At 40.0% G+C, this 24,056-nt stretch overlaps 1 protein-coding gene and 1 long non-coding RNA gene across 6 annotated transcripts in view; one reads left to right on the top strand and one right to left on the bottom strand.

Moving 5' to 3' along the window:
• Positions 1 to 24,056, bottom strand: part of DLGAP1 (DLG associated protein 1) — a 252,400-nt gene that overhangs the window by 20,617 nt on the left and 207,727 nt on the right. For all 5 annotated transcript variants that reach the window (XM_039706190.1, XM_039706192.1, XM_039706191.1 and 2 more), the window contains 2 exons: positions 9,640 to 10,013; positions 6,323 to 6,414 (listed from right to left, as the gene is read on the bottom strand). In XM_039706190.1, the coding sequence (XP_039562124.1) occupies positions 6,323 to 6,414; positions 9,640 to 10,013 (466 nt within the window). The remainder of the gene's footprint in view (positions 1 to 6,322; positions 6,415 to 9,639; positions 10,014 to 24,056) is intronic.
• Positions 3,790 to 24,056, top strand: part of LOC120500785 — a 32,586-nt gene continuing 12,319 nt past the window's right edge. Inside the window, exons 1-2 of the long non-coding RNA XR_005627171.1 lie at positions 3,790 to 4,116; positions 4,750 to 4,828. This is a non-coding gene — a long non-coding RNA (uncharacterized LOC120500785). The remainder of the gene's footprint in view (positions 4,117 to 4,749; positions 4,829 to 24,056) is intronic.

Here is a 24,056-nt window from a genome sequence, read left to right as displayed (position 1 = left end):
CACCATTTCTCTGAGTGCAATAACTGTGGGGAGGAAGGCAGCCAGTTGCAAGGCTTAGAGGTCTAAAGATCTACATCTAATGAAAGGAAGTACTTCTTCACACAACGTGTGATTAAATTGCTCCAGAATCCTGGAAAAAGCAAAGGTAAAGAGAACTTGATCAAATTCACAGGAAGAGCCATTACACATCTCATATTTGGCTTAGGAAGTCCCTGAACAACAGAATACTAAATTGGGAATGTCTACTGGGAGAAGTAGTGCTTAGTTCACAGACTTTATACTTTACACACTCTCCTTTATACTTTTCCTAAGTATCTGCTATGAGCCCCTGGCAGAGAAAAGCTGTCATACTAGTATTAGTGATTAGAAAGACACTAGCATTAGGCTTACATTACAGTGAAAATCTATTGGTCCAATCCATGTTAGTTTTTTTAGAAATTGCTTTAATTTGACCACCAACCTGACAATTCCCATATCTGCACGGAAACATACAAACAGACGCACAAACACACACACAGACGTGTGTGCCCACACAGGCACATGCTGACTGAGGATTTCTTTTTAGTCATTTAGTCAGGGTTCACTGAGAGCCAAGACATTAGTACACAGTGTACTTTTCTACACCTTCCATAGCACTGGTGAGAAGAGCAAATGCCTTAGCCCAGGCATGCTCTTCTCCATGTCCCTGCCTCCATGTCACAGCCACCTTCTGCTTTCTTCAGTGCCCTAGACTCTGACACTCTTCTGTTTCAGATGACCACTTGTGTTTTCAGTTAACACCCTGGCTTTTCAGTGTATGCCAAAAACCAAATGTGAAAGCATCAAAGTCTGCTTGACAGGAGGACGTATTGCTGGAGGCTCTACATTTCAAGTCTTTCAGGAGTGTGCTCTTGCTGGGTTCAGTATGAGCTAGTACCACCAAACCCAGACTCTGCTTAACAAATGAAATAGGATGACCTACTTTTTTTGCCTTTGTTTTATCCATATAATAGTATGCTACAGGTTTGCATGACAGTTTCTTGGCACTGGATTATGTAACTTATCTGTCTTCAAAAGAAAAACAACTTGGCAATAGAATATAGCATCAGTTCAAAATTAAAAAAAATACTTCCAAGGAAATGTATTTTGAATAAAATGGAAATGTAGGAAGGCACTTACTATCTCCCTGCCTCCAACTCATCTGTGTAAAATGTCTAATAGATGGTAATTTTAGTCTCTGACACAGCTTCCTCACTCACTTCCAGGATGTTTTACTCTTACAAAGTACCATTTGTGTCCCACATGAGCCTTTTTTGCTTTGCTCCTGATTAAAACCCCATACTAGAGGAGAGCTGTTGAAGCTAATGATAAAGTTTTTGCTACTTCTACCATATAAAACATTCACAAGTTTACCTAAAAAAAAAGGGAAAAGGTCTGAAGTAGAGGTTTGCTTCTTCTTCTGCTTCCAGGCTTGGCCCTTTTGTACTCAGTTGTGCCCTGCAGGCACCAGGTGTAATAATTACATCTTCAGAGAACTGCAGCAGATATCTGGCCTAGGGTGCAGAAAGCCATGAAACCTCAGACTGGATAAACCAGTATGGAGAACAACAGAATGATGTGTTTTGAACAACAACATGTTGGCATTCAACTCTCAGCTTCCAAGTCTTTGGCTTTCTTTTGCAAAACATGTTTGCAATTCAACTTAGCAATTCTTTCCTTAAAAAAAAACTTCAAACCCAAAACTCCAGAAAATATCTGAATTTCAAACCAACTGATGCATGGTCAATCTCACAGGTATTTAGGTTAAACTCAGCCTTACTTTACCCACTGACTGTCCTCCTCCTTGGTGGTAGGCTTCTCTGCTAAGGCTGCAGCTGCTGTCAGCAGAACAAAACAAACTGCAGAAGGAGTTAGCAGATAGGGTACCATGTTTCCAATGGCAGGAACAATATTCCTGCTCCAACCCTATTCCTTGCAGCTGCTCATCTTTGTTCATCACATTGTTTTAAGCTAGTTGGTTTATTTGTTTTTTCCCAACTTTTGGCCTTTTCATTGCAGAGCAGAGATGCTGGCTGGAGCGCCCAGCCTCCCTCCAGGGCTTGGTCTGGTGCAGGAAGGCTCTTGCCAGCCAGCAGGGTGTGATCAGAAATTCATGGCCAGCTCTGCCAAGGCCAGGCTTGCAGCAGCCCACTAGCTGGCTGGGAGCCACCAGGGCTGTAAGCAACCCTCGGTTCACAGGGAGCTGTGGCCAGAGAAGGAAATTGGCCTTGTCAGAACCAGGGCCTGCTTTGCCTTTTGTGGACCAGAGCAGGAGTTCCTCCTCCAGGAATGCATGCACAGGTTGGGAGGTGATGTGGGGAATGAGTCCCACAGGATGGGACTGGCCAGAGGAATGAGTGTGGGTTGCAAAGGACATTTAAAGATCATCTAGTCCAACCTCCCTGCAATGAGCAGGGACATCTTCAACTGGATTAGGTTGCTCCAAGTCCTGTTCAGCCTGACCTTGAATGTTTCCAGGGATGGGAAACCTAAACCTTCAGAATTTCTCACTGGAATGGCTTCCACTATGGAGAACATAGATAGCCAGAAAATGCTGCTGAGAAAAGCCATGCAAGCAGTTCACAGAATCACAGAATATTCTTAGTTTTAAGGGATCCGAAAGGATCATCAAGTCCAGCTCTTAGCCCTGCACAGGACATCCCCCAAATGTCATATCATGTACTTACTGCTTAGCTTACCCAAAATACAGACTTGAAAGGTCTAAAGAGTACAGTGTTGAAAAGTTTGAGTTAGAGTTAGGGAAGAACACAAAACCTGAGTGTTTTTTGTTGGACAGTAAGTAACCAAACCCAAAAACCTACAGGAAAACAGAAAAATATGAATTTATATAGTAACAAAATCCAAAGATGTGAGGATTTTTTTTCCTGGAGGAGACAGCACAGGGTTTTTGTTTGATTGTTTGCTTTATGCTACCATATTGCTATTTCAAATTATTCCACTTCATACCATATCAAGACGTGTGCTGTGGTAGGATGTACTTTGTGTATCTTGTGGTAAGACACACTTTTGTACATCAAGATATGAGGGGACCTTCCTTGGTGCCCCAGAAACCAGAGAAGAGGGAGAATGATCATCTGTCTACTGCAGTCTGCTATGGCAGTGCTCTTCCTCCAGAAACTACCATTGTTTCAGTATTCAAAAATTCTTGTGATGGCACATCAGGTACAATTACCAGCTGGTGGTACATCTAGAACAATGAGCGAGACCATTTTGGAGGTGAGAATGTAATAGGAAGAGATCTTGGGGCAGGCAAGATAAATTGCAAGAGAGACTAAAACTGATTACAGAGCTATAGAACTGAAAACCCCTTGTTCAAGAAGAATGTATGCTAATTGTTTTTGCCAGAATAAATTATTTCTTTTTTTTTTCTGCTTCAGTAGAACTGGTTGACTTTTAACAACTCAATTATCTTCTGTAAGTGAGGAGGGTGGTCCCTTGAGGTCATGAAGAAGTTACATGTAGAAAGAAAGGACAAACAGAAATGGACAGAAATTGAAGTGTCCTGAGATTGCATGAATGAGTTTCATTAGATACACTTTTCAAAACTGCCCTGGAAGGAAAAAGGGAAGAACATTTTGGTTAGGGTTTTGTCAGCATCATGTGGAAGGTCAGGTGAGAGATAAAAGATTAACAGCAGCAAGATCATGAGGTTGAAAGAAATGCCTTTTCTCTCCAAGAGAATGACTGGACAGAGTTACTCTATAAATGCTAGAAATCACAGAGCTGCAGTTAGGGAATGGGTATGAAAAATATTATTGAGAACCAGCATAAAAACTGAGGATAAGATAAACAGCAGCAATGGATCCAGTCGTAATGTGGTCAGGTAGCAGGAAGCACATTTATCCTTCGAGCAGTACAAGAGAAGGAGGAGGAGGACTGAGGCATTTGTCTTGGCAGGAGGCCCATGAGAAAGTGAAGAGCCAATGAAAGGTCTGAGGTGAGATGGAAGACTGAGGAGAGAGAGCTGTCCTGTGAAGATGCTCGTTTTTGAATTAGTTAGACCAAGAAATGGAGGCAAAGCATTTTGCTTACCTGGTCCAAACACAGAAGAAGGAATATTTAAAAGGACATGAGGAGGTAAGACTGCCTAGTGTGAGGATCACAATCCTATGAGGTGAAGGAAAGGGGAAGGAAAGAGCAGGAAGCCATGAAGAAGACTGAAAGTTGTGGTAGGCTTTTGATGCATTAGGCAAAGAGCCTTATTGTTTTGTAACAGTGTAATTAATAGCTTAGACTGTCAAGGAAACATGATCAATTTACTGTATTTATCCTTCCTGCTGTGTCATTCTTCTCATTTTACATACATTTAGTATTTCTGGAATATTTTAAAAAACATTAATTTTTCAAAGATTGAGCTAAAATGGGCTTTTCTTAGGCTTTGCAGATGTTATGGAGCAGGGACGGTGAAGAATGTACTGTATTTACAATTCTATTCCTGTAACAGATAATCAATACATTGTGTTCTGCTGTGTTATGGAAAAAAAAAAAAGAGTATGAATGCCCAGCTGTGATGATAAGCCCTTTGTGTCTTGAGTGCACTCATTTTCTAAGGATTAGGGGCTGTCCTTTATCAGCCAGTTCACTTCTGAAAGTCCATGATAGATTGCTGCTTTCCCCGTCTGCTCCACACAGCAGCAACCTCAACTTTATCAGTAAGGAAACCCCCAAACACTGCTGTCAGTAAGTAATGCAGAAATATTGCTTTCTCAGGGCAGACTCTCACAGGCAAATCTTACCTTTTTCTCTGGAGCAATAAAAACTGCCGTAGAAAGAAGACTTTGGAAGTAAGGTATTTACAAACAGCCATTTCTTTCTTTCTTTCTTTGCGGGGAGGGGGAGGGTTGGGCTTTTGGGGTATTTATTTCCTTTGTGCCCAGGCTGAAGTGAAATGGTCCTTCAGCATCCATTCTAATGTGCTCATTTATCTAGTGCTGGAGGAGTTGAGGGTAAATGGGGCTAAGGTCTAACACATAAAGAAATGTCTGCCAGCAAGAGATGTTTTAGCAGGTTAATGAGGAACTTGGTAACAGCCTAGCAGGGTCATTGCAAAATCACATTTCTTTTTGCTGAAATCACTTCAGCCTTTTAAAACCACAGGAAAATGCTCTGCTGCTTTACAGGGAGATTTGGTTGAATTGAAAATAGTGTAGATACACCTGCTATTTTTTAATATTTTTAGCAGATGTAGGAAAAAAATGGTGTGAAAATGGACATCTCCACTGGCTCCTGCAGTTAGCAGGCCAGAGAAGGGGAAAGGGCCTGAATTTTATCAGCTCAGATTTGCTGCACCCATGTTTTTTCTGGAGAAATTACAAGGATAACTTCCCTCACTGACAAGTCATACTGCACCGGGGCTTTGCCTGTGACACAGGAGGGTACTGAGAGTTATCAAGTTTGGCTCCAACATCCAAAAGCCACACCGTGCCCAGGTGGCCTGAGAAAAGAGAAGCAAACTTGTGTGGGTGCTTGGAGTCAGAGCAACACTGGGCAGGCCTGCACACTCAAAGGCAAGGGGAGAGTCTGGCTTTTCTTCAGCCACTGAAGGAAAGCTACTTTGGGAAGGAAATAAGATTTGCAGTTGTGGCCATGCACTCAAAAAGTTTATGTGTCCCAAGTGTTATGCACAGTTATGCTGCCCTGCAATGTACCTGTACATTTGTCACCAGAAAAGAAACAGCTTTAAGACAGCTGCTATAGTTTATTTTCTCTTTTGAATTTTTTTTCCTTGGAGAATATTTGTTTACTAACTTAGGATATACTGCAGAATGTAGGGAGAACAGAGTTTTACAGGCTTGCTTTCTCAGCAATTTTTTGGCAAGGGAGCAATTGTAATGCAGAGATGTCTGGGTGAGATACCTGAGAAAAAGCTTTCAGTTTTGGCTCTGCCATTGCACTGCTACATGTGGCTGAAATTATTCTGCTGAAAAACAAGGTGAACTTTCCCTCATCAGTTCTATGCTGCTGCAGCCATCCCAATACTAATACTCCAGCTGCAACACTGTCCACTGTTTAGGCAGCTTTTCTGGGGAAAAAGAGATTATTAAAAGTATATGAGACCTCAATATATGTGGCACTTCTCTTCCATTTTTCTCACTGGTCCTGAAAAATCTTCTCTGAAAAACAAGAGCTATAACAATTATAAGACTCAGCTTCTCAGCCGGGTGATCTAACAATTCATCCAGGAAGCAGGTTTATGTGGTCATGTGTGCAGGAACTAGGGCTCTTAAAAATTAGTTGTGGCATAATTATTTACTTTAGAAAAACAGTATTAACTTTTACTCACCACTTCTCCTCCTCTACTTGAACTCCTATGGACTGGAACTTACTGGTTGCTTTATTATCACCTGGTATGGTGGATTCTTCAGCACCATCAACCTTAAAAAAACCCCAAAACATGACAGGTCATTAGAATGTATTTTAGCAGAGGTATCAGCTGGCTACTTGCAGTTTCTATGCACCTTTACTACTGAGTGTCTGCACACAGGGCTTGTACCATGAGTTCCTTCATTTAGTCAGTTTCTCTGTGGTGTGCTCTTTTCTGATGTTATTGCTGAATATTCATTATTCTTAATCTATAAAGCATTTCTGGTAAGACAATATTCAGCCTGCAGCATGCAGATGGATTTTATCTGGTATTTTATAGAGGCTGGGTGTTCACATTTGTCAGAGCACATCTCTGAGCAGCTGAAACTCCAGGTTTTGTGCCTCACCATTTGATTTTACCTTCTATCTGTATGTGCATGTGTATGTGAACTCATATCAAAATCAGGTGTTTATTTTGTTTAAATGTTACTGCCTCAAATCAGAGCACTGCAGAGAAAAGATTTTAAGACAGCAGACATGAGTCTTAGATGCATTTTCTTTATTGCTTCATCTTGCAAACAGGTGGTCCTCAGGAGCACAGGCTGGAACTTAATGCCACATCTCCAGCTCCAGCTCCATAAGGAGATTTGTACTAATGCATAAAGTTAAAATTTAACCACAGATGTGTCTTTGAACAAAATCACAATATTCTGGATCCAGTCGGTGTAGTTGTTAATTCCGAATGGGTAGCATACAAGAAAAACATTTTCCAGCAGACAGAATTTTTGGGCCGTAGCAGTGTCGTGAAGTGACCTGTAGCCTCAATCTGGCCATGGGTGTGCAAAATATCCAGCTGTAGTGGCTGTTCCAGCAACTTCTTGTTGAGAACCACTTGACCAACCTGGGCAGGAAAAGTGCTCAGTGAGGGGTGGGAGTTACAGAAGCCGTTCTGTGAGGTGAAGTGCTTCCTTGACACTGGGGCTTCTGGGGAGTTAAATACACCTTAAATCCCATAACTGACAGAGTGAAGCAACCTTTTGATGGAAGGGCTTTTCTTTGCTTGACTTTGCTTGTTTGCTCAGCAGATTTACAGCAAAGGCTTGCAATGTCCTAAGAGCGACTGAGGAGTGTAGAGGACACACATGGAGGTTCACCAGAAGTGCACACTAGCCTTATTTGGCAGAGGAGGAAGAAAAACCAAGAATATACTTGTGGCTGTTGCAGCTTGTCCTGCTCTACAAAGATGGGTTGAAGTACCATCAAGGTGTATACTTGGTCTGAGTTCAAACTAAGCCTGAACTAGGCTCCCTTTACTCAGTGAAGAGAGACTGACTCTGCTGCCAGTCAGAGGACTGACAGCATACCTACCTCCTTTAGTTGTTTGTAAGAAAAGTAATTTCTGGCATCAACACCTATCTTAAGGTATTTCTACTCCCACACCACCCCTTCAGCTGCACCAGCATGACTGCTTGTGCAACGATGCTGCAAAATGGATCAGACAGCAGACTAGTGAAAAGGTTTCTTTTATCTGTGAAGCCTGTCTGACTTTAAAAAGCTCATTGATGTGCACAGCTGTGAGGGTGGCACCGCGCACAGGCAGGAATCCTGTAAGGCTGCATCACTGCTGAAGGTTTCACTTCATGTCATCCCAGCTTCAGGTGGTTTGTACCACATCTTCATTGGTTTGTTCACAAAGCCTGCCTCGGCAGACTCTCACGTACCATCCCCAGATGTCATGATTATTTAATGTGATTTTACTGGTCATCGGTAAACTTCAAAGTTTAAGAGGGAGATTGTCAAAAGCTTGAAGAGCATATGGAGCACTGTTTTCCTCAGATTTCAGGAAACTGAGGCCTCTATACCTTTCAAAAGCAGCATTTGATACTTGCAATACTACCTTAAGAAGAGGTAGCAGGGAGATGGTCTCTCAAGAACTGTGATTCACATTACCATTGTTCATTTTGGCTTCTGCAAACATGGAAATTATTTTCTTGTACCCGTTGCTTTGCAGGATTTTTGCTAAGAATCTTGGTTTCTTGGATTGGTGAAATAAGGGATTACAATAATATAATGGCATTTTAGGCTTGGCTGGGAATGAGAATATATTACAGAGGAGTTTTTCTCTATCCCTGTCCCACCTGAATCTCTCTCCTGTGTTTAACACTGAACATCAGCCCTTCTTTCAGAATATACCCAAAACAAACAGCTGTGAAGCAGTAAAAGTCTACAACAAAGGCAGTGAATTGAACCCACAGACAATAGTTATTATTGTCTTTCCAAGAAGAATTGAGAGAAAAGTCACAGCTTCTCCAGCAGCTACCCCTGGGATGCGTTACTTCAGTACAGCACCTCTCATCTCTCTCATCAGGCTGATGTAGAGATTTCATGGTAAATTCTTAGAGTTTACTAATCAGATAAGCCTGTCCAGGCACACAGTGCTGTGCTTACAACCACCTTCTGCAAGAAAAAAAATTGTGTCTTCCTGTAAGGCTGATAAGCTGTGGATTGCTATTCTATTTGCTCGAGATTCATCTCCTGTCAAAACTTGTGTTGATTCTCAGTTGATTTTAAGTTCAAGCACTTTGTTACAAAAGCTAATCCTGCAAACATATAGTTGGGAGCTCTATGCAGATCTTTTTTTGCAGGGGGAGTAGGGGGTGGGAAAGACAAATTAAGAAAGTAGACAACAAGAGTAGTTTATTTACTCTTGTCCTTTCTGTAAATCTGAATGAATTCCGGCAGGGTTAGTTTTCTTCTTTCATTCCACTAGAGGTAACAAAATGTAATTTTCTTTAACAAGGGCAAATCAGAAGGAACTTTTCTTCTGTTCTTGAGGCTGAGATATGAACAATGCTGCCTCATTCAAGTGGCTACCAGTCATTATGAAATGCATGAATAAGCAGCAACAATTAATTCAGTGAAGCTGGATGAAAATATTTTTTTGGTGATAGTGTAATGTAAATCATTGTTTTACACATTCCCTTTCAATGATTTAATTCATGCCTTTCTGACCCCCGCTGTGTTATGATTCATAGATTAGTGCTCATGTGTGTAATTTAACAGAGCTGAATAACAAGCAGCTCAGAGACTCAAACAAATCTTTGCATCTGATGTATATTTATGATAAATTAGGAAAACATCATTAGTACCATGCAGAATGATTATGCTGGTGCAAGTTCTACATAGGTACCTGTCAGGACAAGAAGAAAAATATACAAAACATTGTATAATGAGCAGTAAAACAGACGCAGGAATCCAAAACAATGGCAAGCATATAATCCATGTCATGTACTGTACCTGTATTCCAATAGATAAGCATCTGTTTTTCTTGAAGTGGTCCTTCTTCCTATCTTCTACTGCAACAGTGGCAATGGTTGTGGTGGTGGTGACAGTGGCAGTATTGTTCCCTACATGTTGGCTTGCAGGGCCATGGATCTGCGCATTGGCAGCCTCAATAGCAGCTGTCAGTGCCTTCATACTGTCCAGGCTTTCCGTGGAGTTGCTAAGTCCAGACTGGCTGATGATATCGCCCCTCTGTCCATGCCCATCCATGTACGCATCCTGGGCAGACTCCGTGCTGCTCTGGGCTGTGATGGAAATAAAGGGCTTGGTGGTAGTTCTTGGTGGGACCGGAGGCGGTGTCTTCTTGTAGGTGGTAATGCAGGATGACACTGGAAAAAACATAGCAGAGTTCTTTGTTTTATTGATGCTGAAAATATGGAGAAAGTGTGCAAATGTGATCTCAAAACATCAATAAGCATGGGCAGAGCAGAGGTGAGGAGGAGGCTGTTAGCCAGAGAGCCCCCAAAAGTCAGTCTAAGTGCCATAGTAATGCCTTTCTTATCAGTGCCTTCTATTCCTCCTATATGAGTGGCAGAATTGCTAGTAGGGCAAATTGGGAGAGAAAGTATCTATTTGGCAAGTTCCTCCTTAGTCTTTTTAGGATTGTTTTCCTCAATATATTTTCTACTAATTGAACAAGACCTTCCACCAAAACATATGTTCTGCTTATGGCTCCCAAATAAGATTCACAAGGATGATAAGTCTCCAAACACTCATCCCAGCTAAACTGTACTTCAAGCAGTTTTTCTGTCTCTCTACCCTGTCCTACTAAATGCAGAGTTTCAAACCACATTTTTCTGATGAGAGTGAGGTTCTCAAATCATCCTTTATCAAAGTTTGTTAACACTCACCATGCTTGGACCTGTGTATTTCTCTCTATAAAATGTCTCACTTGTTGCACAGACTTCTCAAATACTTTGAAATGCTCTGCAAGTTATTGAGGACATATTTAAAAGAACATTTTGCCATGTCTAATTTCTCACCATAAATATAACATCAGTTCTGGAAAAAAAAATTGCTTGATTTTACACACAGGGAGTTAGTGTAATGTAGTCAATGGCTAAAACCTGCCAGTCAGGGGTAAAGTGTAAGTATAAATGTTTGCAGTAACAAAGATTTTAATAAAAGTTCATATTTTGAAGGGCACGCTCTCTTTGTAAGTGTTGCTATGTGGAGTTATAAGCTTAGCTTTATGTTCCCAGGTTAAAACTATTGTTCTGTATATACAGAATTACATACAGAAAGCACTACATGGAGATTAAAACATCTTCCTTTAAGGGTTAGTTGGCAGCTCTGCATTACTGAAGTCCTGGAATGCTTTCAAGGGAGGAAAGAAAGTCCATTAAGAACAAAAAACAACGATGATATGCTCTATTTTTTAACAAAATAAAATGCAGGCATGAACCTGTGCAAAGTTCAGACACAAACTTGTTAACATAAATTCTTATTAACAGTAATCATATGGCAAGAAATGATTCATCAGATCATTTTAACTGGCAGACGTCTGTGCCACCCACATAAAAGGTAACTCTACTACAGCTGTTCTGCTCTCTGTTTGCACTGTATCTGCTTGTCGAGCCAGAAGCCATTATGGTATTAATTTGACTAGCTCACATCCATATGCCTCATATCTCCCCATAGCTGTAGGAATAGTTACAGTGTGAAAGGTGTTTCCAGGGCATGAAATCACAGGATTTTTTTAAAGGATTCTAGTATAAGTTTCTGATAACATGTCTGAACCCATGTTAAACATGTTGAATACTAATGGAAAAAAAGAGTGTTTCAGGTAGTGAGGGTTTTGAAACTATGATTCACTTCTGAAGAATCAAACTGAAACCACAGCATCTCTGAGAGAAGAGATGGCTAAAAATGGACTTGTCAAATTTTAACTCTGGGGAAGTGAATAGTTAATAGAGTTAAAGGTGTTTTATAAAGTGCTCATGACAAGGTCAATACCTGGAACTAACAGAAAGGATGACAGTTTTACAAAGGGGATTATAAATGTTGTGCTGGTTTTGGTTCTGTCAAAAAAGCATTTGTTGTGACAGCAGGTAAACCAGCTGCTGTTGCTGCAGCACAGTCATGTAGTGCAGGACTCATGGAGAATTGTGGAAGTTGCTGCTTGAGTCAGGATACCCCAGAAACACTCCGGGTGGTTCATGGTCAGGAGAATGTTCTCTGAGTTGTGGAAATGCAAGCTGAAATCCAGCACAGAGATCAGGATACCCCAGAAATACTCTGGGTGGTTCAGGAGAACGTTCTCTGTGTTGTGGAAATGCAAGCTGAAATCCAGCACGGAGGAATTCAAAACACACACACACACACACACACACACACACACACACACACACACACACACACACACACACACAATTTGTTGTGACAGCAGGTAAACCAGCTGCTGTTGCTGCAGCACAGTCATGTAGTGCAGGACTCATGGAGAATTGTGGAAGTTGCTGCTTGAATCAGGATACCCCAGAAATACTCTGGGTGGTTCAGGAGAACGTTCTCTGTGTTGTGGAAATGCAAGCTGAAATCCAGCACAGAGGAATTCAAAGCATACACACACACATATCCAGGTAACGCTTAGGAAAGCTGCTGCCAAACTTATCTAATAGAGGTTCATGAGCAAGGTTACTTTGCAATTCAGCAAAGTATAAATTGTACCATTTGAAATATGCTAGGAAAGGTACTGGGGAACTTCTGGGGACCTGCCAGCACCTGCAGTACATCCCAGCATGGCACATAAGTATCATTTTTCTTACATAGCAGAGAAGGCAATGACAATGAAACACACTTGAAAAGGTGTCTTAGGTAGGAAAGAGAGCATCAGAACCAAAGACCAAGCTTTAACAAGACGGGTCCCCACATCACTGGGCATCCTGCACCAGAAACAAAGTCAATAGCAACTGGCTATTGACAGCTACCATGCTCTCTGGACACTGCAGTACAAATACAGAATTGCCTGATTAAGTTGTCTTTCGTTCTGTTGGTAAATGTACTCAATGAGGAGTATAATCCACACCGCAATGAAAGATGTTTGCACTCAGCTAATTAAATCTGAAGTTATTCTTAAGAGGGGGAGAGAATTGACAAGTCACATGGTGAAATTGTAAAGAGAAATAGCAAAACGTTCTTTTAGCAAGTCAAAACAAATCCTCGGTTTCCTGGAGTCACGCAGCACACACTGTACAGCTCCAGAGAAGCAGAGTGTGCAAGTCATAAAAGAACCCCAGGCACTTCATTACTGGAGATGATGTAAGCTCCCGCCGCTGCTCTGCGGAAAGGACACACAAACAATGCCGGGGCCGCGGTCGGAGGCAGCTGCTCTCGGTGCCGGAGCTGGCCCGGCAAGGAGAGCCTTTCGGGGCAGCAGCTCTTCTTCAGGTGCCTGGCAACCCGTGTCAGGGCAGCCTGAAGCACCCGCGGCTCTTCAAGTGGCCATGGTATTTTGAATGCTAAGCTGCCCGAGAAACAAAACGAGTCCTTCCCAAGAAAATGGTCAAAACGCTGGCGCTCTCCTTGCGCAGCCCGGGGAGCCTGAGCGTTCCGTCGGCGCGGGGAGAGCACATCCATGCGGCGTTTTCCTCCAGCTCTCCTGCGGCACGGACTGCCCGGCAGCACCCCGGGGGAGAGCGCGACAGCACCACAGGACACGTGAAGAATTTGGAGAAATCCTCACTTCACACGCAGGGAACTTTCGAACTAGGAAAGCGAGTTTAATTCACATAAGGAAGTGAATTTAAAGGGCTGTATATATTCCCTGATAAATATGTTCTTGGACATAGATCAAGGAGTGAAGTTCTGCACGGAAACTGATCTGACTGGAGAGTCAAGTCAAAGTAGTCTCGTGAATCATTAAAATTGTTTAGATATTGAGTTAATCAGAAATCTCTTGCTCTGAATAGTAAAAGAACCCTCAGTCTGACACAACAAACACAGTTTTTTTCCAGAGAGCACATGCTGCTGAAGCAGGTACACATTCCTCTCCTAGGGCATATGCAAGGTTTAATCCAGAAACTAGTTAAGTCATGCACAAGAATCCTCAGACAGCCAAAGCACTTCAAATCAGGCTCAGTGTTTCCAGTGCATCAGTCCTCCAAGTTATGTTCTCCTTTTCCTTTTGATCTTTACCCTATTTCTGTGTACTGCCTGCAGGTTACAGTTTAACCCCAAATACTTGTAGAAAAAAACCACTTTCTCCAGATTAAAAAAAAAAAAAAAGAAGCCACAGTTTTTGTCTTCCTAGCCAGTATTTCCAAACAACTAGCTCATGGAACAGGAATTTGGAACAGGGAGTGTCAACCACCCAGTTCAAAAGGAAGTCTAATGATAAAAAAATAATCCCAGATTGCATAATAATAAAGGCTTGAATTTGAATGTTTCATTGTAAGAGTACTTCAGTTGTTTAAACATGCTCACTAGGGGAGATGAGCCCTCAGGAATAAACATCAGCATGCAAACACAAATTTTTAACTGAGTGAATGGGTGCTCAGGAGAACCCCAATGCAGATTAATATTTGTGAAGGGATCAAATTCATGCAGTGCTTTGAACAGTTCAGGTGATGAGACACATCAGTAATATCTTTCTAATTTGGTAGTCCTATATAAACTTGATTAACAAGAATAAACGAATGCACAAATTCAAATAATATAATAGTGTTTCTTCTGAGAAAAAGCACGAACCCCACAGTTTGAAAGCAGCAAAAAAGGACACAACTTTCTCAGCACAAGAAAGATGTGAATCTGTTGCTGTGGGTCCAGGAGATGCTATACAGGCCATGGAGATGATCCATTGGTTGAAGCACCTCTCATGTGAAGGCAGGCTCAGAGGGCTGGGGATGTTTAGCCTGGAGAAGGCTCCGCAAAGGTCTCACCGAGAAAGAAGGAAGGAGAGGGATTTTTATATGGGCAGATAGTGAAAGGACAAGGGCAGTGTTTTTAAATTGAAAGAAGGCAGGGTTAAATTAGATGCTAAGCAGAATTGACTCCAAGGGTGGTGAGGCACTGGAGGTTGCCCAGAGAATTTACAGCTGTGCCACCTCTGGAAGCACTCAAGTCTGGGTTGGATGGGATCCTGAGTGACCTGGTCTAGTGGGTGGTGTCTCTGCCCATGGCACGGGGATTGGAACAAGATGATCTTTAAGATGGCTTTCAACCCAAACCATTCTTTGAGTCAATGATTTTAACTCGTACACAACTAAGTATGAGGATAAAAAGCAGGAGTTCTTCCATGCTGCACAGATGGACCTCAGTCTTCTGATTTACTGTCTGCTGAATGTGTGTGTTAACAGTGGTGCCCTTGCACCTCACACAACTGCCACACAAAACACAGATATAGGCAGATCTCAGCAGACCTAAGCTTCAGAGCTGCAGCCTCTGGGTTTAGAGGGACAGTGCTTGATTTGGATTGTTGGACTCACACCATACACATATTTCCTTATTTTTTTGAGATTCGGGGGGAATGCTTGAAAGTAGGGTTTCAGATCCTGTATTGTTATTTTTACATGCAAAAAATCAGTGTGAAAACGGAGCATGTATCATCTTAATAAAAAACTAAGCAGATGGTTTCTGAGGATGTAGAGATTTACTGTTACAAAACTGAAGCAAAGATTTTTATAAGAAGTTTTAAACTGCCCGAGGGAATAATACCACAGTGAGTTATGGATGTCATTATCCCAAATGAGAACTACTGAAGTCTAGATACCACACCATCAGGAATTCTGCCAAGGCCATGCTTTTTCCAGACCTCCCTCACCGCCAAGCGGATACCTTATTTGATGAAAGCCTAAGCTTCACTGGCTTAGGAAACAGGCAAAACATATAACTAAAATCCTGCAGAAATTTATACAAAGTATTTAAACTATTTTTATGGCACACAACAGCACCACAGACTTAATATCCCATGTACTCGGAGGTTTAAAGCTATTGCTGGTGACCTTTTCATAAGTTTGGACAATTTTGCTTGCAAGTAATGTGCCTCCAGCTTCCCAGCTGGATACAGTGAAGGATCTCCTGAAGGTGAGACTAAATATGGCTCATTCTGCATCTTAAATGAATTGAGTTGGAAAATCTGCATGTGCATACCCAGTGGATGACAGGTGAACATTTCTCCAGCAGATTTTTTTCTCCTTTTAATTTCTTCTGCTGGAAGCTGCTGATGCCAGTGAGAAGCTTAATTGCTATCCCAGGGAAGCTGAATTACTGTGCAGAGAACAGGTGAGATAGCCAAAGGTGTCTGCTAAATGCAGTTTATCACTAGGATATTATCACAAATTACGGATGCACAGACAAAATCCAGGGCATGCAGGCTTCCTAGGAGACCCACTTTACTTCTTGTACTACACAGCTGCAGCTGAACTTGTCTCTCTATAAAAATGACCAGTACCTTAACAGCACACAAGCAATTCAATTCTTGTGGCCCAAAAGTCAGGCATCTATAAACAACTGAATCTCAGGAAAAAAGATTTCACATTAACTGAAAGTTATTACCCAGAGTGGATAGCTGATGGCTTATAATATTTAACCCCCCAAACTTGTGAACTTTGCTGGTGTCAAGCAATTATCACTTGGCTTTATTTACAGATATATGCACACAGGTATCATGCATACCTGCTAAAATTCAGCCAGGCTGGGAGAAATCAAAAGAGAAACAGTTTTGGCCTTGCCCCTCACCTTTGGCTAAAAACAAATTATCTGGAAAAACACCACCAAGAACTTAAAGGATAAGGACGTGAGTCTGTTCAGGACAGAGTCTCTACTATAGATTTGAAGATTCAAATGCTTCAGTACAGTCATGGTAGAAGGTCTCTGATACAGAATATCAACCTCTACATGCAATGAAACATGATGGGAAAAGAAAAAAGAGAGTATAGCAGAGGGGTCTTTTTAGTCAACATGTGAATTATTTACCAGCACCTTTTTGTGAGAAAATTGGGGAAACACTGCTCGATCTGTTGCTTAAACTAAGACTAGCAAATCATTCAAATGCTTTCTGCACTTGGCCAAAACTTTCTTTCCCCTCGTATTGGAGCAGTAATAGAAAACACGAAACATTATAATTTTCGATAAAAATAGGGTACTTAAACATATTTTGTTTCAGAACTTATAGGTCATAAAATCATCATGGTAAGAAATTAATAAGCTTTCTGAATATAATTTTGTAAAAGGAATTTATGGAAAACAAGGAAAACCTTGTGAAATATGGTAGTTTATCCCACTTAGATCAAGAATGTGTAACAATAAATAAATGTAATAATATTCAGCTTAATGAAATCAGATTATTTTCCTATATATTTTCCAGTAAGCAACTTCACTTTGATATAAAACTTTGTTATGTGTTACTGCAACACTCTCTTGAGTTCCAGAATTTGCATATTTTCCTCTTGGCAATAATGTTAATAAAACAAAATGGGCATTTAAAAAAAAAAAAATGTGTAGTGGTGCTAACCAAATACAGACAGATCTATGTAAACAGATATTTATGTAAAAACACAGTACAAGAACCAAACCCAAGATTTTCAGAAACACAGGGGGTTGAACAGTCTGCAAGCATCTAGTCACTATAGTTAGAAGATGTATTTAGAAGTTTTCAAATTGAGCATGCTCTGAAGAATTCATCACTTATTCTTTTGCCTACTTAGTAATGGTAGAATATAAAGGCTTTGTCTGCAAGTGCACATTGCAAGCTCCTAGTGCCAATAACTCAAAATCCTGTGTCTTGATTACATTTCCAGATTGGCTTTGGATTCTTGAAAACCTCACCCAAACTATGACTATAAAACCGAATTTCCAGACTATATCACTAGCTCTTTCAACATGCCAGAAGTCAGTGTGCCATAGTGGAGCACACATGTCCCACTGTGTTTGAGCATGTCACTGTAGGTGCTATTTCTTGAAATTACCATGTAATAGTAGTAACCACTGGTGCTGGCCATATTAAAGCACTCTTGTATATATGCTGTATGTCCCTTCAGTTACAGAAGGAATAATTAATATCTCAGCATCCAGGAGGCTTAAACCCTATCAAACCTGGAGGTACATCAAGGCAGATGTATGGGCAGAGACAAGCCCACATATAAGTAACAGTCTCTTGATCTTTACTGAAGCAAGTGCAGTATGATGTACCTTCCTTCACAGTTTGTTAAGAAGAGCTGCATTTTGCCCTTCCCAAGCCCCTCTGCCAATGTCTCATCCTTTCATGGTGCCAGACTGAAGATAAAGCAAGTTTACCAGTCAGTCGTGTTAGGAGGAGCTTGTCACAAATTTGACTGAGAGATTGCAAGTTGAAATTGTATAGCTCTTGTCACAGGAGGTCGGACTAAAGAATAATTAGGATCCTCCCCTTCTGAATTCCTGAATCCCAGAAACCAACCTGTGAGCCCAAAGGAGACTTAAGCAAACCAATTATCTCTGAGTAATCTGATCATGTAGCATTTAAGTTAGCTAGGTATTAATGTTGCATCACTCTTTTCAACATTATGGCAAGGATTTTCTATTAAGCTCTTCACTGCAGCTAACTTTCAAAAGGCAACACTTGGCTGGGGTATTGACATTTCAAAGAGTGATTCCTGTATAAGAAAAAATGTTTGTAAAAGTTGTTCCTTCTTCCTTAGTCTGGAAATGTACTTTCTTTGTTTGCTGCTGATGTTAGCAAGAAAACAAGTTTCTACTGGTTTTTATTCCCAGTGGTTTTCTGAATACTTAATAAACTTAAGGCAGGGTAAGCAGAATTCTATATTATTGCACACATTGGTATCAAGCTGGTCGCACAGAATTTGATTAGTGATGCATCTAAATTGGCTTAGAAGTGAATTAGTTTAAATTGCTGCAAACCCACCCCTGATGTGGACATATTTAGAAGTGAATATAACTGTTAATGTCTTTTTTTAAACTTAAATTAAAATGAAGGGAATAAGAGTGATTCTTTCAAATAATTTATTGCAATTAACTGCATCAATTCAATGATTTTAAAGTGATTTCCTTTTATGCCATGGCGTGCAAACAAGCTGCACATTGTTATCAGTTATATCCATTTGAATCCAGTAAAAACTGTATAAGTATAATTTAATCCAGTAAGAATTTGTGAAATTTAATTTTCTGCATCATAATCAGTTTTCAGGTTGCTGTATTTGAGTTCATTTATGCCTGCATGGTTTGCTTACTTTTATATCTGGGATTTTTTTTAAACTACACTAAAGAGAACACAAGGAACACGCATTGTTCTAATGTATTTCATTAATGAAATTTTCAAAGTTGACCCACAATGGGAAAGTTCTGCACTATCAGCTCGGTGTGTGTGTGTGTGTATATACATACACAAAATACACATACATACATGTATAGGACAGTTATATTCATCCAGTCATTAGGGGACTGGAATACACAGCAAATACAGAAATGTAGGTACAGCAGTTTTGCATGCTGTTCAACCCTAAAGCTGTTCAGAAGATTTTAAGAAATAAGAAAGTCATTGCTCTGACATAGACTATTCAAATTCATTTACAACAGACTATATGAGGTGGGATTTACTATTTTTGGTACTATAGCCACTACTTTATTAATCAAACTACTTTATGATGCTGCTGAGTATAGGCTGTGATTCCACAGAGCAGAAAGCACTTTGTCCCCTAATCCAGCAATTAACTCAAATCTCTTTAAACTCTTTAAACAAACTATGTTTTTTTTTTTTTTTTAAGTACTTGGGGCCACCAAGGTGTTACTTTGAAATTGTCTCAAAAGTCAACATTTGAGTTTTGAAGATCTTGTTTTATGCTACTTGATATATAAGATTTTATTAAATAGTTTGTCTAAGAGTTAAAAGTTATTAAAGTGACAGTAATGATGAAGGGCTGTTGTATTTTAATCAGATAGACATTGAGAAGAAATTCCACAAATGCCAAAGACAAGCAAATAAAAGCCAGTGTCAACTAAAAGAAGAATGTGATTGATAAAAAAAATAGGACGAACTTTTTAGCTACTATGAAGTGCTATGAAGCACCACAATAACTGATTTTAACTATTTTTCTGAATTTTAGTGTAACACGACAGGGTTGAAAAACCTATGCAGGTATAACAGCACATCATGCTACTCTCATAGATAAAATCTTTATAAACATAATTGTAGAAAACCAGGTTTCAGGAAGAAAAGTATCATGTGCCTATTGAGCAAGAACATCTGTTCAGACAGGGAAGTACTGACTTGTTTTTAAGCAGCCAGTACTGCATTTTTCAGCACGCTTATCACTTTTGGGGTGTTCCAATCCAAGCAGGAATGTCTAAAACAAGCAAGTTATGCTCATGTATTTCCTAAAAACTCCAAACCAAAACCAAAAGCAAGTGCTGCTCGCTGCAGGAAGAAGGGAGGAAAGAAGGAAAATTACAGCTCAGTCTGTGCTCTAGGCTAAACAGTGACTTGTCACCTGAGAGAGAGAATTCTGCCCCAGCTCAAAAGTTCTGGCTCTGCTGACAGGGTTATCAGATGACCTGAGAAAAGTCACCTGTCAGGGCAGATCTTCTAGTGCTGTGAGGGAAAGTCCAGTCCCGTCTCAAATTAGGAGGAAATGTAGACAAAGTGTTTACACAAGAAATTGTACTTATCTTTGGCCTAATTTCAGGTAAAATAGTAAAACAGACTTGAGAATGTCAGTACTTTTCTTGAATTAACTTGAAAAATTGAATTGTTTGGTGAACAGCACATATGAAAAATATGTTTGAAATACACATTTGGTGTTGAGAGGAATTAAAATCTACACCAAACCCTGATTTCTGTCCTCTCATTTTACATTCAGATGAACAAGTTACATCCGTGCTCAGTGACAGGTCTGAGGTCACCATGAATGACCTCATCCTTTCAGCTATTTGCTTGTTTTTATGAGAAGGGTCCTACTTAATAATGCAACAAGTCAGCTGAAAATACTCTTAATGTGAAAAAATCCTAATGATCAGTCCAAGCGCCCTGAGCACAAAAAATACTGACATCTCATTTACGGTCATTATAGTGTACAGATAAGAGCATTTCAATAAATCTGACCACAAAAATCACTTATTGTTGGGAGTCCTGAATAAGCACCCAGAGATTTAGATACAGAAAGATTCATGTAGCTCTGGCATACATAAAAGAGGACAGACCAGTCTTGTGTGACTTTTAAGCAAAATTTGAGTGAAAAGCATTGCAATTTCTTGCCACATATTTCTCAATTTATTAAAAAATGCCTGTAATATAGATTCACAGTTTGAAGGAAATGTCAGACACAAACCCCTGTATCTTCCTTGGAGACACTAGCTGCATACCTGATAGTAGTCTAAGAGCTTTTTTCTTATTTTTTTGTTAATTTCTTTTGTATTTAAACAAATCACTCAGTAGAGGCAGAAAATTTAAAACTTGCCATCATGATCCTGAAGCCTTGAATTTGTGCCATATCACTCCAGTGGCAAAAATAATGGGTTTATTTTACACAAGAAGCATTGTCACAGTATAGAATCATGAGAATAAACTCTTTCTCCAAACCACTCATTTTATTTTCCACTTACAGTTTACTTTAGCAAGAGATTTTGGAATTAGTGCTCATCATTAGCAGGTCCTTTTTCTCTAACCCCTAGACAGCAAAATAATTTTAGGGTTTCTCACCTTCACTTAAACGTAAAAAAGTGAATAATGCATTTTGTAGTGACTTAGCTAAAAGATAAACCCAGACATTCTGGGCTAGCTAAGTCAAAAGACTCAGGACACCTATTTGAGACACAAGAAGAGACAGTAAACAAGCCCAAACAAATTTTGACACTTCAAATTATTTAGGCCTTTTGAATCTTTAGACTACATAAATGCTTTCTGTAGATAACAAGGCTAATAGAAAAATCTTTGCCATGCCAACAGAATGAATCTTACAAATCCATATAATTTCACATGCACATAGGTAACACTCCAGACCTCTCTGTGCATGAAATGTGAGAAAGATCAAATTTATAACTAAGGCTCCAATTTTTGAGTTTTCTCCTTACAGTTTCCTTCCTCAGCCTGAAACTTCCTCTTCTTAGTCATTCCTCTAATAAGACCCTTTTATCACACCCCCATATTACCCATATAGACGTGGTATTTATTTTGGATTGGAAATCCATTTCTGAGACTTTACTGGGTTAACCCAAATCTCTGACTGAGGAAGTTACCACAGGTTTACAGGATATGAAAGAAAGGGGAAGAAATCAAGTTTGGATGTTCTTTTACAAATTGGTCAGTTAAAAATAAATAAATAAATAAATAAATAAATAAACAAAGATACTAATTCAAATAGCTGTGACTATTGGTCAAAACCAAGGGTGCTAAAGAGAGCAACTCAGCCTGGTTCAACTCAGCCTGCTTCATTCATCTCTGCTTTGCTTGAAAACCTTTCTATGACCTCGATTTCTGTTTGCACGGATGTTTGAAGAATGTCTGTCTCAACACCAGCACCTTTATCTGCCTGGTTAACATGTGGTTACTCATTATTTGTTATTCTCATCAAATTACAGCATCTGAGCAGCATCACTGTCAAATGCCAATCACTGAGCACAAAAAGCAAATAATTAAAATGGACAGATGATGAATAATCCAAGGCCAGGGTCTGCTTTTCCTAAACTGCCTGTTAACAAATGAAAAACAAATACATCTGTAATAATGATGATGTTTACAAACAATTTGTGAACTGGGAAAAAAAATTAAAATTCAAGATTAAAATCAGTTCCAGTGAGTAAATCAGTCAGCTCTTGTTACTAACAATATTAATATCATTTACTTTTTATCACAGGAGATGTAAGAGGATACACAGAGTGTGCCTAGCTCTAGGTCACAGCAGCATCATCCAGGGCTGCACTGCACCCAGCTGAGAGGATGGGCTGAGGCTAGCTGGAAGCTTTCCAGCAGAGCTATTACTCTGGAGTAATTGTGCGTTTTGGAAGCGGTTTAAACTGAATCACTACACCCCCATTTTTTATTTGAGATTAAGGGCTTCCAGATGAAGAGTTATTGTGGAATAACCTCAGTACTTTTGGAGAATTTCCAGAGTTAGAAAGACTTTGCTACGGACAAGTAGAGCACATTGAGCCAGCAGCCTTCTCCCACAACCTTTGTTTTCTTCAGTCTGTCAAAGGTCGGGCAGGTCTGACTCTCTTCAGCTTTTAAAGACTAAAAAAGGCAATGTTCAAGACACTTTGGCTGAGTGACTTGGGTGAAGAAAACAGCAACAAAGTGTGTGCATGAACTAGTTTCTGTCTAAGATTTCTCGGGGCACAGCACAATGATTAGAAAAAGCATGAACAAATGCATTTTAATACTTTCAAAGCAGCCTATTACACATACAATACCATTTTTTGTGTCTAAGACTGCTGTTTAATTCTCATACACCAGAAGTGAAATATACTCAAAAAATAAAGAGGAACTTAGCAGTTTTTCTGAATTTAGTGCTTAGTCCTGTGGGTGAGTCATATTTTTCTTGTTATCCCATTCAGTTGGCTTTTCCATACATGTGCTGAATGTGCTATGTATTAACAGCCAAGTAGGCCACCACAGCAGTTTTCTTTGAGATTGGGAACCTGCTGATTTGACCTGCTTATCAAGAGAAAAATGTCATCTCAACAGGACAAGATTGTTTCTTATTTCTCCCCATTTTCTTTTGGTGAGCAATTTTTTAGTCCTCTAGAGCCAAGTAAAAAGTCACCAGTCTAGGATTTTTTCCCCTTTTTTCTTATTTTCTAGTACTTTTACATAATTCAAAAAATATAGAAATACTTTACATAAAAGTTTAAAATGTGAAGCTGGAAAAGCATACCCTTAATGCTCTTTATACATGCTTGTGTGGAATCACTTTGTGTCTATTTTTAAGCACATCAAGTGGAATTTAGACTCTTATAAGGCAAAACAAATATCTATTTATGAGCAACTCGATAAAGGAAAAAAACCATATAAAACCTTACAAGAGAGAAACAATTTCAAACCTTGCCATGTTTACACAACAGAATGCATGTTGTCTGTTGGGCACAGAATCATAGAATCATGAAGGTTAGAGAAGATCTTCAAGATCATCAAGCACAACCTTCAACAGAACCCAACCCATTAAAACCCTGTCATGAAGTGCCACGTCTGCTTGGCTTTTGAACACTTCCAGGGATGGTGACTCCACACTTCTCTAGGGAGCCTGTTCCATTGCTTAGCATGTTAAGAGTCCTTCAGGATGGAAAGCACTCTCATTTAAGTTAGCATTACAGTGCCCTAAGCTGCTCTGAAAAGTTCCAGAGCCTTCTTTTCCTCACTTCCACTTTTACAAGTAAGACCTCCTAAATTATGGTATTAGCCTCACTAGGGAGACTTGGGCACACATTACTTCCTTCACCCTTATAAA

Source organism: Passer montanus, unplaced genomic scaffold (genome assembly GCF_014805655.1).
Source record: "Passer montanus isolate IOZ18808 unplaced genomic scaffold, ASM1480565v1 scaffold19, whole genome shotgun sequence".
NCBI lineage: Eukaryota > Metazoa > Chordata > Aves > Passeriformes > Passeridae > Passer > Passer montanus.
The sequence above is the reverse complement of the archived record's forward strand: the minus strand, read 5'-3'. Positions and strand labels throughout refer to the sequence as shown.